Raw genomic sequence first — 18157 nt, forward strand, 5'->3', positions numbered from 1 at the left:
CTGTGTACAATAAAGTAAGTGTCCATAGTACCGTCCATAATAAACATGATACAAAAATGACAATTTTTAATGCCAAGTACAATAATATAGGAGCTAGTGATGCAATATAAAATATCGTATTTAACTACTAGCAGGTAATTGCAATTTTTCTGACTCAAATGTAAATTATTAAATATTTGTTTTGCTAATATAAATGCAAAAGTGTATTCAATTATTTTATTTACATTTTGTACAATAACTTTAAATGCTGTTTGATAGCAAGTTCCACAATCACAACAAATAGTAATTCTCAGTGGATGGATATTAGTGTAAATTTGTAATTTCGAAGGTGGTTTCGTTGATTTATTAATAAACATCACATGTTGATCTGTCGTGTTTTTTAATAAAATATTATTTATAATTATTATAACGTGTAAAAATAAAATCGTTTCAAATAAAAATGAGTGAAAGCCCCGTTTTCTCAAGTGTTTATATGTAGTTTGAACAATAGAAGAGGCTAGTTATTTTATCAAGGAAAGTCTTATGTTAATGCGCTGTGGTTTCTCTGAATATTATTTGGAGTTTTTCTATCAAGTCTCAATTTAAACATTTTCTTTGGTATTCCATAGACAAAATAAGATTTAGAATAAACTGTTAAAGAAGCAAAATTTATATTTATACGATTTAAAACATGACATTTCAATTAAATTTCCTTCATGAATGGGTATAAATAAAGCCACACGTTATTAGTTATTTTATTTAGTAAAAATGAACACAAATTTTGTAATTAATACTTAAAACTAAGATTTGAGTATTTACCTACGTTGTCATGCTTTTTGTAATTGATGTATCAACATTGCCGAAGTTATGGTGAAAATTTTCAAAAGTACATGTTTCTGTCAATCTTAATATAATCTAAGAATGTCAATTTTGATATTTTATTTATAGGCAAATCAAATGTTTTATTTTCTTTTTGTAATGTCTCAAAATACCTCACTATGGAGATGTTTTCTATTGAATATGGTTTTTAATTTGTGATAGTTAAATAAAAAATGAAATAAATTTTTGTCCGACACGTAATTATTTTTATTTAATACATTTGGCATTTAACAATATATATATTTATAAATAATTAAAAATTAATTCTCTAAATGCAAAAATAAATAAGTTAATATCTTAAACTAATATTAAAATTATTTACATTTAACATTGAAGTTGTTAGTAAAAAATCATACTCATTAAAAATAGACGACAGCTTATTATACAGCACTACTTTTTGTAAGAAGTAGCTTGGTCTATTTACCTTAAATGTCATTTTTCTTATTAGTCAACATTAATATTAGAATTGTAAAAATTGTTTCATGATATTTGGTTCACTCTTCATAATCCTCAAAAATTGGAATGTAATCATCACTTCTAGACCTCATTTTGAGTCCAAATTGACTGTTGTCACCTGTCATTAATTGTTCTATATTCTTTACAGCGTCTGTTTTCCAGTCAAAACTGTCTTGCTTTCTTGTGACTTCTTTTGTATGTCTCATATTTGTCAGTTTTGCTGTTAATATTTCTTTCTGAAAGAGTGAAATAAGTATTAAGCCTGTATAAAAATTTATATTCGGCTAAGATCCTTCTGAAGTTATTAAACATAGAAATACGAACCCTTACAGAACAAACTGTATTGTTTTTTTAAGTAAAACTTCTTTTCGCACGCTTGACTTATAAGATGGTGAATTCGTGACGAGAGCGTTACGAACAGTGTAATTGGGCGAGGCGAACAGAAGTTGAGAGGGAGGAGAAAGCGAGACAGAGAAAGTTACGTTTCGTATATTACTATAGGGGTAACTAAAGGGGTCGTCCATTAACCACGTGAGGCTCGAAGGAGGAAAAAGTTCATGAAACATCACAAGGAGGGAGGTGGGTTACATTGAGATATCACGTGTATTTATTTTTCGTTAAACGTGCGATTTCTAACAAAAAAACAACCAACAACCTCAATGACTGTCTAGAAATTTGTATTAAAATGCTTAATTTTTCAAAATTTAATCAAATTATACTTGTATTTAAATACAATATTCTGAGAATTACAATTTACTTAGCAGAAAAAAATACTCGTGATCTTGGTATGGGAAGGGTGGGGGTCGGGGGGTTAAAACCTCACCAAATATCACCAACGGATGTAGGGGGTCCGTGATTAATGGACGAGCCCAAAGAAGTTTTACTTCAGTCGTGTGGTCTAAAGCAGACTCGTATTTTTTTTCCTAGTTTCTTTTATTTTGACTAATTTGACTATACGTAATATTTATATTATTATGGAAAGTATATTGTCTAATTTAGGTATTTTCTATATGGCTCTGATAAAATGATTTGGGATATTTTAACCGACTTCAAAAAAAGGAGGAGGTTACTCAATTCGACCGTAATTTTTTTTTATGTATGTTCGGGGATAACTTCGTCGTTTATGAACCGATTTTGAAAAAAAAAATTGTTGGAAAGAAGATATCCCCGGGTGGGTGCCATGATAAGGAAACCAGGATCTGATGAAGAAATCCCAGAGAAATCGAGGGAAACCCAAAACTCTGCATAACTTTTTACTGGGTGTACCGATTTTAATGATTTTTAATATAATCGACAGCCGATGTTTATCATGTGGTCACATTTAAATTTCATCGAGTTCTGATTACAACTTTTGGAGTAATCTTTGATAATGCGTATTTACTTGACTATTTTTTAATTTACCTACGTTGTATTACTTGTCGATATAATTGAAGTCGGTTTTTTTCGTTTGCCTGAAAACACAATTATACTATTATATTCGATTCTTGATTTTTTTCATTTTGTATTTAATCTGATACGATTGTTTTATAATCAATTCACTATTGAAATAGAAATAAATATGAAGTAATAGATAATAAAACAAAGTTACAGCTCTAATGAGCCCCGTTCCAAGTAGGTACCTAATTTTAGTAAAAATATTTATTATATTCCTCTTTGCCAGATCAAAATTAAAATTTCAAATTTACTAGATGAATATATTACCTGAGCAGGATTGTCCACATAGCTAGCATATATTCTTAATACGGGTTCACCAGTTTTTTCGTCAAAGATAAGTTTACTTTTTGGTGGGATTTTTGCCTTGACCACGGTTTGCTGAGGAGTAGTTTCTGATACCCTCTTTTCTGTAACTGCAAATAGTCTCAACGGTGGGCGGCTGGCTAAAGTAGCTTTTTCTTTATTAAATTCTTGATCTTCACTAATTTTAGCTTCTACAAGTTGTCCAGCAAAAACTTCGCCATCTTGATTTACTTTCGGTTGTTTGTCACTAGCTCTTAGTAAAGTGTATGCAACATTTACTGATTCAGCCGGTTTTTCGAATGGAGAAGCTAACAAATTTGTCAAATCATCAATATTGCTATCTGTTTTTTCATCTACAAATAACGGTTGTGTTTCCCGTTCTGTCGTTGTGGATGTAGTAGTTGTTGTGATATTTTCACTTTGATTATTTTGAGCTTCCATAGAGGCCGCTCTGACATCATTTATCGCTGAATAGAAACCGTTGGCTATAACGTTACCCACACTTTGACCAATTTGAGCGTAATATATGGGAGTTGTTCTTTTATCATCTTTATTTATTTCAACAACATTTTTAACTGTTGTTGTCGGTGCTTGAATTTCAGTGGTTTCCGTTGTTACGTTCTGTACATTCTGTGGTAAAAATTCTGTTGTTACATCGATTTCAATTAAGTTTTCTGAAACGTTTTTAACAGAAAAACCTTGCGGGACTATAGAAGCAATAGAACTTTCTTGGGTTTCTCTTTGAACGATGTTTCTTTCATTGTTATTACTTGTGACGAACGACGAAGGAGCTTGCTTTATTATTTGTTCGTTTTGTAACAGGAATAGCGGTGTGTGGGTTTCTGGTATTTGTGTTTGTACTTGAGGCTGTACCTCTGGTGTGTAGGGTCGGAACTCAACTGAGGGATACTGTTCTATTATTTGACTTTGAAGATTATGTAAAAATATTGGATCCTGTTGGTAATATGCGCTTTGTGGTACTATAATATTTTCAGCTCCACTGTGGAAGAAGTCGTGATGATTCGTGAACCCGTGGAAGCCCTTAGATGAAAATAAAATCAACATTCAATATATATTTGATAATAGCATCTACAACTACAACAGTAAGATTTAATATCCATCGAACTTATAATATCTGATATTTTGTTCAAATTAACTAGTAGACCTTTTGGCCAATTAAACAATTACGAGTTTATTTTTTAATGCTAGATTAAAATAATTATAAGTATTAATATGTTAAACCTGTATTGCAAATTGCTGAGGAATAGTGGTAGGGTGCGGTAGTTGAAAACCGTATTCTGAAGCGAGCTGCAAAGCTGTGTTTTGTTTGACAATGTTTTGTAGATCAGCTGCTGACATGGACTGAAAATTTAAAGACAATTTTCGATTTTAAGGTCAAAACACTTAATATTATTTATACTTAATATTGTAAAGCGAATCCAGCGAATTTTATATTCAATATTCCGGAGAATGTAAATAATCTAACAAAGCCAGTATTTGCACGAGGTATATATATTGTATACTAATTTTGCGAAGCATAAGTTTAGTTAATAATAAGTTTTTCACAGATTCTTTTAATTATTAAATATCTTCACAACAAAGTTTTGACACAACTTATTTAAAACTGGCAGACGTCCTGCCCGGGCAATTTTTGTTATTATTATTATTTTTTATTAAAACCTTCCGTGGGCCATAAGGAACATTCGAAAAAATAAATTAGCCAATTTGGTCGAGCCATTCTCGAGTTATGTGCTTAACAACATCCATTTTTATTTATATAGATGTCTGTTTTAGTATCAAAACCGTGGATAAATAAAATACTCAAAATGACCGTAACTAAATAGCGTGTTTCTTGCGTCTGTATACTTACAGATGCTTTCGAAAATCCAACAGGCGCTTCAATTTTTGGATTAACTTGATAAACCGGCTGATCTGAATACTTTTCTGTCACCTCATATGTTGGTTTAGGCTGAAATATTTTTATATGTGGAAATATATTTCTTTTATTAGCAAAATATCTTCATATATGAATAAAGTTTTGTACTATATTCGGATAAACATTGTTTTTTATCATATTTAAAAAAATTATATCTAGACACCTTGAACTAATCTGATCTATGGCTAAACAGAAACAGAAAACAGATCTTAAATCCTGATCTTAAGCCCATTAAGACCTTAGGTAGATCCATGCCAATAAAGGACAGTTTGTTCGACGGTTTAAACTAAAATTATGTGTAAATAACGATGTTTGTAATAGCAAATTCAACTGAGGTAGGGCACAGCAGGAATTTCCTGCTCAAAATATGGAGCAGCCCGACTGGGGTAGTACCTCGACCTTACAGAAGATAACAGCTAAATAATACTGTTTTCAAGCAGTATTGTGTTCCTGTTGGTGAGTAAGGTGACCAGAGCTCCTGGGGGGATTGGGGATTGGGTCGGCAACGCGCTTGCGATGCTTCTGGTGTTGCAGGCGTCTATAAGCTACGGTAATCTCTTACCATCAGGTTAGCCGTACGCTTGTTTGCCGACCTAGTGACATAAAAAAAAGCACGGTACACAACATTCAGAACAGTAAAATGAGATATAACAGATTTTTTTTAAACATCGAACTTACCGCTTTTGAAGCGTCATTAGCACCAGTAATGTCAGACTCTGCGACTACTATAGGCTTCTCGGAGAGGCTGAGGTTGGGCGCTGGTATGGTGTGGATCGCACCTACATTCAAACAACTCTGAACCGAATTGTCTTTGTCCACAACTTGAGACGGATATTACTTTTACAATAATATGGTTTATTGAAATAAGTTTTTAAAAGTGAGATCTTATTAGAGCTACATAATATGCCATGGTAGGAGTAGATCATCCTGCTCTAAAAGAAATTGTATAGCGATGCTATTTTTTTTTTTAATGTTTAAGCTAGGTATATATATATTTTTATTAATTTTATTTGTTATTGAAAACGAGACACGTAATAAGTAATATCCGTTCATCTAAGTCGTGGACAATTAAATATTTACAAGTGCAATGTGCACAAAAGAAACTGAGAAAAAGGCGGCACTATGAGGACATACCTACCTTATGTTGTAAAAAAATGCAAGCTGTTTGAGGTCGTAAGAAACATTAGGCGAATTCGTTGCTTTTTTATGAATGCCGAACAATTATAGAAAGCATTGAGAAAGGAAGAATTTGTGAACTTATTTAACTACTGAAATATAATAATTACATATTTTTAAAATGAATATTTTTTTAAATAGTTTTTTTATTCATAATTATTTTCATCTTTTGTAAAGCTAATAAAAACCAAAAGTGTAAAATAGGAACGCAATGTATATACCCCTTTTCAATTTACCATCAATAGAATGTTCTAGAATGGAATCGAAATAGAAACCCTTACTTTTAAATACTAATTCAAAAATAAACAAGAATAAATATAACCCATGTAGCTGCTGAAAGGATAGTAAAGGGTGTTATTAGTGCAAGTGCGTTTTAGCCAGTCAACCTGTACCGTCAGGATGCACAATCGCTGGTGGAGAAGTCGGTCTCACGAATTCATACTCAGCTGTTGGACTAGGTAACGGTAGACGCGTTGTTTTCCAGTGGTTATAAACGTTGCGAGTCATTGCTGGGTTTATATTATGCTTTATTGTATATCTGGAAGAAAAATTCATCATAACTAATATTGTTTTTCGATCATTTAATGTAGACATTCTACTGTCACTGCTTATGTAATACTAATTTTGTGTTTTCCTTCTGTTAGCTTCTATTACTTGTGACTTAAGAGTCGCATGAATGGAATATTTTGATTATTATTAAGTTTGATAAATACCTACATTTAAGTATATCTTTTACAAAACCTATGTTGATATTGTGAATTTTATTTGAATTTCAATTTTTTTTAAATCTTATCTTTCTACTATTGGCTTAATGTCTTCTAATTGTGCTAAATGGTTGATTTAAGAGAATCAACTTATCTAATCTTTATCTATCAGACATGTAAGTATTACTTACCTAGGAGGTGTATTTCTGTATATTATGTACGGTGCTCGTCTCGAAGCAGCTGGAACGATTCGCTGTGGATATCCAGGTCTTTGGAAGATTATACCCGGCCGGAACGCAACTGGAGCTCTCATTCTGTTCATCATCGCCATGCGACTGATGTACGCCGCGTGTGAGAGTGTCCATAGCGTGATGAAGAATATACTTCTCTGAAAAACATGGAGAGAAAATAAAGTACAGTAGATAGATATGGCATATGAATGCTGAGTGATTGATCATCAACATCATCATCATCATTCCAGCCTATTGCAGTCCACTGCTGGACATAGGCCTCCACAAGTTCGCGCCAAAAATGCGTGAACTCATGTGTGTTGCCCATAGTCACCACGCTGGGCAGGCGGGTTGGTGACCGCAGGGCTGGCTTTTTCGCACCTAAGACGCTGCTGCCCGTCTTCGGCCTGTTGTTTCAAAGCCAGTGGTTAGATGGTTATCCCGCCATCGGTCGGCTCCTTAAGTTCCAAGGTGGTAGTGGAACTTTGTTATCCCTTAGTCGCCTCTTACGACACCCACGGGAATAAAGGGGGTGAAGAAGGGGGGAGTGATTGATACTGATACTTATTAAAGTAACATTTGACCAAATGTGTTACCTACTTAATAGTTAGCGTTCATTTACTGACTTAAAAATAGGATGAATCCGAGCGATATCTTTCATAGAATTTTGTGTATGTACACAAATTTTTGAAGATTTCTAATTAATTTACGTTTGTACACAAAGTGGTTAATCATCAAAGTGATAACAAATATTTTTAGAGTTTTAGCAACTATTAATAAGCACTTATATATACATACATAGATAAGTGCTTATTAATAGTTGCTAAAATTGCTATTAAAAAATAAACAGTTCTAGTGACAAGAATCAGTATCCATTTTATTGTATTTCTATCCACACTGATGTAGTTTCCTCCAATGACAACAAATAAAAAACTTTTTTGCTTCAGCCTGTAATATCCCACTACTGGGCGTAGGGCCCCATGTAGGAGAAGGATCAGAGCTTAATCCACCACGCTGCTCCAATGCGGGTTGGCGGATATATACCCTACTATGAGTAACGATCGCTATCAGGTGTATATGATAACAACCGGGACCGACGGCTTAACGTGCTCTCCGAGGCACGATGGGGAGACCCACAAGAACTGCACAAACACCCAGACCACGGCAAACACCTGTATGGCCAATACAAATGTTTGTTATGTGCGGGGATCAAACTCGCAACCGCCAGCACAACGGGTACAATCCATGGCTGTGACCGTTGCGCCAACGCGGCGCTTTAAAAAAACTTTTTAAATAATGTGATAATGATTCCGTTTTGGTAAGCAAAATTATAATCTCATATAAAAATAGAGTAGAAAATTATTAAGAATAAAAACTAAACAGAAACAAGTAGTTTATTCTCACACAATTCCTTCTACATACTCATAAGATAAGCTATAAAAGTCAGGAAAGACGCATTTACACGGCTTTCAACCGGTTTCGTTGTTTCTCTTAGAGGAGAGAACGCATTCTCAATTTTACAAAAAAGGTAAAGAGTCATATTGTTGAATTAGCGAACGCTGATTATTTATAACCGTATGTATGACACATACACGGAACAAGATATTTGATGAGGTTTCATTAATTTAAAATCTATATACATATACTAGCTGACCCCGTAAACGTTGTTTTGTCATATATGTTATTAACCGTCTTAAACCTCCCCCCTCCCTTGTAACTTAGAGCTATGAGAAATAGATGTTGGCCGACTCTTAAACCTACCAGATATGCACACAAAATTTCATAAAAATCGATCAAGCCGTTTCCGATGAGTATTGTAACTAACATTGTGACACGAGAATTTTATGTATAAGAATATATAAAAATAGTTTAGACTCTCACTGATCACGAAACCTCAAAAACGGTAGAGGTAGTTTAGAGTTAGTAGATGTCCGTTAGGACCGGATTTTTTGATAGGGCTGAATTAAGGGGTTCTAAGGGCTCTCAGGTTTGTATGAGAGTCCTTAATTTTTTGTGAAACAAGCTTAAATTTTGGCAGAGAGATAGTTAATATTTACCTAGTAGACGTCCTCTAAGGACGGATTTTTCTACTAGGGCCGCATTAAGAAGGTCTAAGGGCTCTCACAAGTTTTATCAAATTTCCTCCATTTACTATGCTACAAACTTTAAATTTGGCAGTGGGATAGTTAATAGATATTAGATATCCACTTAAACAGACCTCGCAACTAGGGCCGCATTGAAGAGGTCTAAAGGGCTATTGATATATTTTATGGACGTCCTTAATTTTTTGTGCTACAAACTTGAAATTTTGAGGGAGAGAGAACGAATTCTGCGATAGGACTGGATTTAGGTGGTTGTATAACAAGTCTTCAAATACAAATTAAAATAATTTGTAATTAGAAGCGTGAAATTTAATTATCAGACTACTGCTTAAAAACGAGTAAGAGCGTGTTTTAGCTTTTGTGAATTTTTTTAAGTTAAATGGGTAAAATAGGAGATGAAATTTGTATGGAAGTTCTTGGCCTTGAAACTGTCTTCACTTATCACTTACATCAACATCATTGATATTTGGTATGTAAGTGCGTCTTATTTTTGCATTGGTAAATCTTTATTTCTGAACTGCTTTTGAAATTGTAAATATTACTTTAACCGTTATTCTAAGACACGGTTAGGTATTGATTAAAATAAATAAACAAATAATTAGTCCAGTCTTAATGTATACTTTACACCTCAATATATCTTAAACTATTTTTAGTCATATCGGAAGTACTTAATTTTATAATAAGTAAATTTAAGACGCATGAATTGTTGAGTATTTTGATTGCATATAACATAAATAAATAGGTATTCAAGCATTTGTGATAATTCTGTATGGTTAAATAGGAGATAAGTTCCATTACTGTAAATTCATTAAAAATGGCTTAAGAAGAGAAGAGAAGACTGCTTTTCGCACGATTGTCCCATGAAGCTTGATCGCCAGCGAGTTCTGCCAGCAATCTAGTAGTTCTAGAACACGCAAAGTGAACAAAAAAATGTCCTAATTTGTTGTAATATAATGAGTATACTATACTATTTTAGGTTCTCTTTGTAAATATTATTAATATCTTTGCGAGCGAAGCCGCGGGCAAGTGCTAGTACATTACGAAATCAAAAATCCAAACTGAAAAGTACTTCACTAAAGTAGCCTTCGAAGGCGTTTTCGAATCTTCATTTTGGCAAGTAAAGTTATAAATTGTCTTAATAAATAAATTATTGTTAAAGTGAAGCTACCCTCAAATCGGGCTGTAGATTCTGAAAAGAATACATGCAAGACACTCCGAATTTTTTTTCCTTTATTAAAATATTTAAAAATATCGTTTTATTTCAGAAGTATTAGTTAAGATCTTGTCAACGACGAGCTTGATTTGGTTAGTGGCACAAAATTAAAAAAAAAAAATGTGTAGCTGCGTTTCGTATGGTTCTCAAATGGTTTCAATATCTTGGCTAATAATTTCAATCCTGCAAAAGTGTACAAATAATATTATCAGTGCAAGGCTGGTTGCCACTTTACTAAAAAAAGTACTCTATCCTCTATCGTCTCTCAATCATCGTTAGTCATCGTAAAGTCAAGTAAATATTTCAAGTTTATCGAACCTTTTACTGGCCAATAAATACTTAATATTGCTTACGATAATAAGCAATTACAAAAAAAAAAAACATTTTCATCAGTTCATCATTACTTCAGTTCACTTTCGTAAATCACAAACAGTTTGGTAGATATAATTGTTTCAATCATGCGACTATTGTAGTGAAACGAGGCACGACGACGCGCCGTATAGGCTTATTCCAAGCGTCCTTAACTTTAATAGTAACGTATGTTTTTCTTTTTACACGTATGATACGCTTCAGCTTCTAACATCCCACTACTGGGCATAGGCCTCTTTTCCCGTCTAGGAGAAGGATCAGAGCTTAATCCATTACGCTGCTCCAATCCGGGTTGGCGGATATATTCCCTACTATGTGTAACGATCGCTATCAGGTGTACATGGTAACAATGGGACCGACAGCTTAACGCGCTCTCCGACACAGGACAGGGAGACTCATAATTCCAGTATTTATATTATTTGAGTACTTCAGTCCTTCATTTGACTCCTAAAACATGTTTATTACGTTTTAAAGCGTATAAAATTCCTCAATAGAAAAAGCATTAGTCACAAAAAAATCATAATCTCTAATCGATCTTGAATTCGCAAAAGATAATTAATTTAGACGCATATACTTTTAGTGGTATGAGATTAGGATGTTTATCAATATCTATATATTATAATATACATTATAGTTTTATAAGTAGATGAATATGACTACTAACATGGTATTTATATAATAGTTCGATAAGTAGCAATAGTTTTAAGAGGCTACATGATTGACATGAGTAATCAATCATCATCACCAATACATATTAAAAAAATGTAAATGTAAATGTTTGTGCGCACTTATCTCAGAAACGGCTTATCCGATTTAGATGCAGTTTTCACTAATAATTGTCGTAAGCTTCACTTAACAGAGACACATTAGTGTTTGTTTCATGTCAGTCGGTTCATAAATAAAAAAAGTTATGCTAATTTAAAGAATCACGTTGCCATGTAAATACTGAAACGACGGTTTTTATAATCCAAAATAAACCAAGCGATATATCAAAAAATACTGTACAAAATTACTATTCAACGCGGGCGAGGTCGTGTGCACAGCTAATTATAAATATATAATCGCCTTCCATATTGTAGTATGCATCACTTAATTTAATATAATTGAATTGTTATTGATAGGTAAGTGTTTTATATACCTACCTTACTTGCCACAAATGAATCAATAGTATCATGCAAGGAACTTACGAAAATTTCGTTTGTTATTTTAATAATAATTGTAATAAAATAAATGTAGTTAGTAAAAAAAGTATTTTAGCAACTTTTCATTTCAACTCTTCAATAAGAAAAACCAACCCTGCCCAACGTGGTGACTATGGGCAACACACATGAGTTCACGCCATTTTTGGCGCGGACTTGTGGAGGTTTATGCTAAAGTGATGATGATTATGATGAATAAGAAAAACATTGATATTGTAAAAAGAAATAAACGAGAAATATTGTTCTGTTATTTTACTCATAACAGGAAAAATTAGTATTGTAAATTTATTCTCGCTTACACACTTAGTGCATCATTACAATAACATGTCAATGATCTTGTTAGTTATTACGAATGAATTACATAGAACACGTAACTGAAGAATTCTTTCACTGAAAAAAATATTTAAAAAAATTATGACCGCGTGCGAGGTGCGCTGCTTGCGTGCAACTCCGTCATACGCTTAATCTCATATTTTATATAATTCAGTTGTATGATAAATTATGAGTAATAGCTTTACGCTATGTACTTTCACTTGTGTCTTCCTTACATTGCTGCTAATTGTGATGTCACAAATTACACTGAACTTAAATTTTCGTTGAAAATTTAAGAGTTTTCAATGTATTATTAATAATTAGTATTGTTTATAATTAGTTTTAGCACTCACCCTCCTTATACGAGTCGCCGTGTGTAATATTAAATGCTCAAACTAACTCAGGTTCGATTTTGAAAGTAGTAGGAATTTTAGGCCTACAAAAATTTGTACGTTTTATTCGAAAAATATTTAGGGATCTAAATTTAATTCGAAAAATATTTAGGGATCTCCGGTCTTTTGTGGCCACAAAACTTATAAATGTAAAGGACCTGTAAACCTGAAAATCCGGCTCTGGGCTAGGTATTTTTATTAATAAGGTTTTAATAATGCAAGACGTGTTATTATGTGCACACATAAATTACTGGAATGTTTATGTTTTATAATGATATAGAATTATTTAGTTGATACCTTCATTAGTTTTTCAAATCTAATATACCGTGTGCTTTTTGTCGAGTTGTTTATCAAAACAGAATATTATTTTAATATTGCAAAAAATTCGTCAGAATGCACGTATATTCAATTACCCGTTACTAATTAATTCTACGGCGATACTAAAATCTGTTGCGAAGTTTAGAAGAAGAAATCGGAGAACTCTACAGTAGACTAACAGCTATTCGTTTTGTAATAATTATGTAGTAATTTTATATTCTAGAAACGACTAAATTATTTTTTAAATAATGTTCTATTACAGAATTTAAATATGTATATTATAGTCTAGTCCTCTTAAATGTTGTGACATTTAAAAACAGTTTCGTTACAGCAGTGATTCATTAATATTTGAACATGATAACCTTATAAATAAAAATATAACACCAATATAATTAAATATAGCTTTAGAACAACTCCATTAAATCGGATCCCTTTTTTATATTATTAAATGTTATTGTTGATACGTGTTTCTAGGACCAAAATTTAAACAAAAAATCGAATGCATCCACAAAAAAAAAAAAAACTGTTGACACGAAGTTCACCAGGTCAGCTAAAAAATATGGAAATATCATACCCAAGAAATACGTGTAATGTGTATGAAAATTGACTTTTGACAAATTTAAACCATTAACAATTGCTATATGAGCAGAACAATACTAAATTCAGAGCATTACGTGCAACAAATAAGGTAGAACGATAACGGTTTTCTTCAGTCTAATTGCTGGAGCCGCTAGAGAAATTACATACATGATGAATTCTCTGACCAACGGCTTACTGTTATTACAACTATAATTTTTTAATGTTTTCTTTACGTGTTGCATAGATAATATAATATTCAATAAGTTTTTTTTTACTTAGTCATTGTAGCTATGTGTTGACTATATAGTTTCTTAAAAAGTTTTTATATTTTTTTTGCATTTCTTGCATTTTTTTTTTCTAGTTTGTTTATTACTTACCTCGTTTTATATTTAAAATAAATAGCTCGCCTTAAAATGTTCATGTATTTCATTTGTTGCAATGGTTTTTGTAATCCTTGTTTTTTTTTTCTTTGATTTTGAGGCTGTCTTACAAGTTTTTCTTTTTTTAAATTACTTTTAAGGAGTTTCAATTACTTTGTAAATCAATCATAATCTATTAAATAACAAGACAAGTACGATTTTATATAATGATAAATATAAAAATTCACGTTGTCGTAGTTAGTTTTTTTTTTTTTTTTTTTTTTTTTTTTATGTCACTAGGTCGGCAAACAAGCGTACTCACCTGATGGTAAGCGATTACCGTAGCTTATAGACGCCTGCAACACCAGAAGCATCGCAAGTGCGTTACCGACCCAATCCCCAATCCCCCCAGGAGCTCTGGTCACCTTACTCACCAACAGGAACACAATAGTGCTTGAAAACAGTATTATTTTGCTGTGATCTTCTGTAAGGTCGAGGTACTACCCCAGTCTGGCTGCTCCAAATTCTGAGCAGGAAATTCCTGCTGTGCCCTACCTCAGTTAACAGTTAGTATTTAAAACTTAATGTTTTTATACTATTCACGAAGATAGCCGTTAGAATAATATTTAGTTATTAAATTTTACCAGAAATATCCATTCTAAGTATACAAGGATGGATTTAAACGAGTTTCTTAATAACTTGATAAAACGAGTACTTAATTTTTTTTTTTTGTTATGTATCTTTATATAATGTATTTAAAGGTCTCTACAACTTGCCTAAACTTTATTTTTAACCACCTAAGCGTGCGTGTACTGGACATGATCTCAGTTTTTCTCGAGATGTTTTGATAGGTATCCGATTTTTGAATGTTTTCTAGTCTAAGAACAAGCAGAACAACAGGTATGTACGTATGTAAAACTAGTTATATGAAAACAAGTAAAAATCCTCCTAAGACAATTTCTCCCATATAAAACCAAACTGTACTAACATAAAGAGAACGGAATACTGCTGTGTGGTTACGGCAGTAAAGAATATAGCCACCCTATCTGATCCCGTGGGTGTCGTAAGAGACGACTAAAGGATAACACAGTTCCGTGAGATTGAATAAATGTATTTTATTGACGATTGAAAAATTTAAACGAGGTATACATATGCCTACTATAAAGTGTGAACTAAGAGTACGAATTCAACAATCCGACAATCAATAGGTATTAACCTATCGTATGTAAACACGTTCACACAAACACGTCCTTAGCACATATTTGTTATAGATTTTGTTGAGAAAGTGAGTGTTTCTAATTATATATTTCAAGTTCAGTGTTATAGGATACGGGGACATTAGCGTAAACAGATAATTAGATGATGATAAATACTCGATGTGTGAATGCAATGTGAAATCTAGATGGACCGGTCTGCTCTCTACACTCGAACAGTATGAAAAAGAAAAGCTATTTCCCTGTTCTCTACTTTTTTTATACCTTAGGCTAGTATCTAAATATAATTGATATTTTAAGTCAATATTACTAGTGGTATTTTTATTATATTGATTAATTAATTATTTATTACTTATAAAACTAGTTTAATTAATTATATTTAAGTTATATTTATTTTAACAAACATATAATTTACTTAATTATATAGTTATAATTATTGTTACGTAAATTTAAATTACATCAATTTTATAAATAGAAATAGGTTTAAATGTCTAGTATACTTTATTTTTTGTACATGTATATTAAAAATTATCTAATTTGCCATAAGTTTTAAAGTGACACTTATTTCAATTAACAGATAATTACTGCTTTTTTTAAAAAAAAACATTTTTATAATATAACAGGTAAAACATAAGTTTCACTTTTCGTCATAAAAAAAACTGTCATAAAAAATCACTTACCTTAATCATTTTGAGTTTTAAATTGGCGCTAAAATTATAACTTATTAAATGTTTATCGCATGGTCATAGTCACAAAAAATATACACTTCAAACACAGTTTAAAAAAAAAAAGTTACGTCACTAGCAAAGGACAGTCAAGTTGTAATAAGGCATGAAATAGGTCACCTTTAGTTTTTATTACGCCCCCCTCAGCTCAATCCTACTACTTGACTGTAGCGTACAACTGACCGTCAGGTATCTGGTAGATTATGATCGTAGAATTTTCTATTTTTTTTCTTTTCTTAAATGTGGTTTATTGTTTGTCATGCAGCGAAAATGTGTTTTTTCATTTTATTTTTATTTCATAAACTTATTTAATGATCGTTTTACATTTAAATTATTTATATATTGACTACCTGTAGCAAACTAACGAATATGAATTTAATAAGTAAAATAGAATAATTTTAAATGTTAATTTGTAAATATTTTCAATTTTAGTTAAAAGTGACAAGTAGGTACCTATAAGTAGAAAAAAATATGACAAGCCAGTCGAGGGATAAATATTTCAATTATTATACACTATACCTATATAATATATTGTTTTATATATTTAATATTAAAAATATGATTATATGATAGTTTAAATAAAATACTTAGAAAAATATTTGTGAATTTACATAGATTCTTTAACTCTTTTTAACCGACTTCAAAAAAAGGAGGAGGGCACTCAATTCGACCGTATACATATATATATATATATATATATATATATATATATATTTTTTTTTTTTTTTTTTTTTTGTTGGAAAGGGGATATCCCTAGTTTGGTACCATGATAAGGAAACCAGGATCTGATGATGAAATCCCAGAGAAATCGAGGGAAACTCTCGAAAATTCGCATAACTTTTTAATGGATGTACCGATTTTGATGATTTTTAATTTAATCGAAAGCCGATGTTTATCAATGTGTCACAATGGTCAAATTTAAATTTCATCGAGATCTGATTACAACTTTTGAAGTAATCTTTGATAATGCGTATTTACTTGACAATTTTTTCGTCTACCTACGTTGTATTATTTGTCGATATAATTGAAGTCGTTTTTTTTTTCGTTTGCCTGCAAACACAATTATTCGTAGTAGATTATTTTATAATAATTATTTTACTACATAATTAACTTTTTTTAAGTTTCTGACGAATATATTATATATTCGTCAGAAATTCGTTAAAAAAAGTTAATTATTTAATATCTGTATTAATTTTGATATCTGATTATTTTAAATAATGAAATAGTCAGATACCGTGAGTAACATGGCATAGCAATTTATTGATTGATTGTGCGTACCATTGATGGATGAAGGGCCCTTTATCTGTTTAAGAGTAAAGTCGAAGCTTAATCCACGACGCTGATTTTTTGCGGGTAAGTGGATAATTTCACCACCACGAGTAATGATCGTCATTAGGTATTTGTGATAGCAATTGGCACCGACAGTTTTAGACACTCTCCAAGTCTCGGTGGAGAGACCCACAAGGACAGACACTCAGACCGGAATCAAATATTTTTACATATAATAATAATAATAATTACGAGCGGGAATCAAACCTGTGAGCTCCGGCGTTTAGGCGACTACATATACACTACAACACTAGGACGACTATCGTAGTCATTGCAATGTCAATAATTCGTGATTACACCCATGGGTGGAAAGTCTGTTATAAGGAAATGTTCTGATAGCAGGTTTGATCGGTTACATAAATCTGTGTTCCAGTACTTCCGGAATATAGTTAGGAAGTAAGAATTTATCAGCGCTAGATTATCGCCCTATTAATATTTAAATAAATTTATATCAGGTTCCGCGTGGTTACCTAACTCTACCGATATTGTACATGTTTGTCAGAATGGATGTTGTTTTCTTTCACGCTTAAAATATCGAACTTATTGTAATGCTGATCATTTTCTAATGCTTACGCAATTTCACTCATTATAATGAAACAATTTTTTCGGGTTTTATCGCGGTTTATTATCATCATCATTACAGCCTATACAGTCCACTGCTTGACATAGGCCTCCACAAGTTTACGCCAAAAATAACGTGAACTCATGTGTTTTGCCCATAGTCACCACGCTGGGCAGGCGGGTTGGTGACCGCAGGGCTGACTTTGTCACACTGAAGACGCTGCTGCCCGTCTTCGGTCTGTGTATTTCGAAGCCAGCGGTTCGATGGTTATCCCGCCATCGGTCGGCATTTTAAGTTCCAAGGTGGTAGTGGAACTGTGTTATCCCTTAGTCGCCTCTTACGACACCCACGGGAAGAGAGGAGGTGGCTGTATTCTTTAGTACGAAG

At 32.3% G+C, this 18157-nt stretch overlaps 1 protein-coding gene across 1 annotated transcript; it reads right to left on the bottom strand.

Moving 5' to 3' along the window:
• Positions 1 to 1111: 1111 nt before the first annotated feature.
• LOC123655097 lies at positions 1112 to 15843 on the bottom strand. Its single transcript, XM_045590935.1, has 8 exons — positions 15835 to 15843; positions 7059 to 7255; positions 6556 to 6701; positions 5669 to 5808; positions 4922 to 5020; positions 4294 to 4413; positions 3016 to 4092; positions 1112 to 1550 (listed from the first exon to the last, which is right to left on the bottom strand). The coding sequence occupies exons 1-8, from the start codon at positions 15841 to 15843 to the stop codon at positions 1353 to 1355; spliced, it is 1986 nt and encodes a 661-aa protein (XP_045446891.1). The 3' UTR covers positions 1112 to 1352.
• Between the last annotated feature and the right edge of the window lie 2314 nt (positions 15844 to 18157).

This window comes from Melitaea cinxia, chromosome 7, assembly GCF_905220565.1.
Source record: "Melitaea cinxia chromosome 7, ilMelCinx1.1, whole genome shotgun sequence".
NCBI classification, from domain to species: domain Eukaryota; kingdom Metazoa; phylum Arthropoda; class Insecta; order Lepidoptera; family Nymphalidae; genus Melitaea; species Melitaea cinxia.

Excerpts from the sequence above, each read along its gene's own strand:
- LOC123655097 (XM_045590935.1), bottom strand. Across the intron at positions 4,414-4,921 it reads TTGGATTTTCGAAAGCATCT|TCCATGTCAGCAGCTGATCT; the intron begins GTAAGTATACAG and ends TTAAATTTTCAG. Across the intron at positions 1,551-3,015 it reads ATGTGGACAATCCTGCTCAG|AAAGAAATATTAACAGCAAA; the intron begins GTAATATATTCA and ends TCACTCTTTCAG.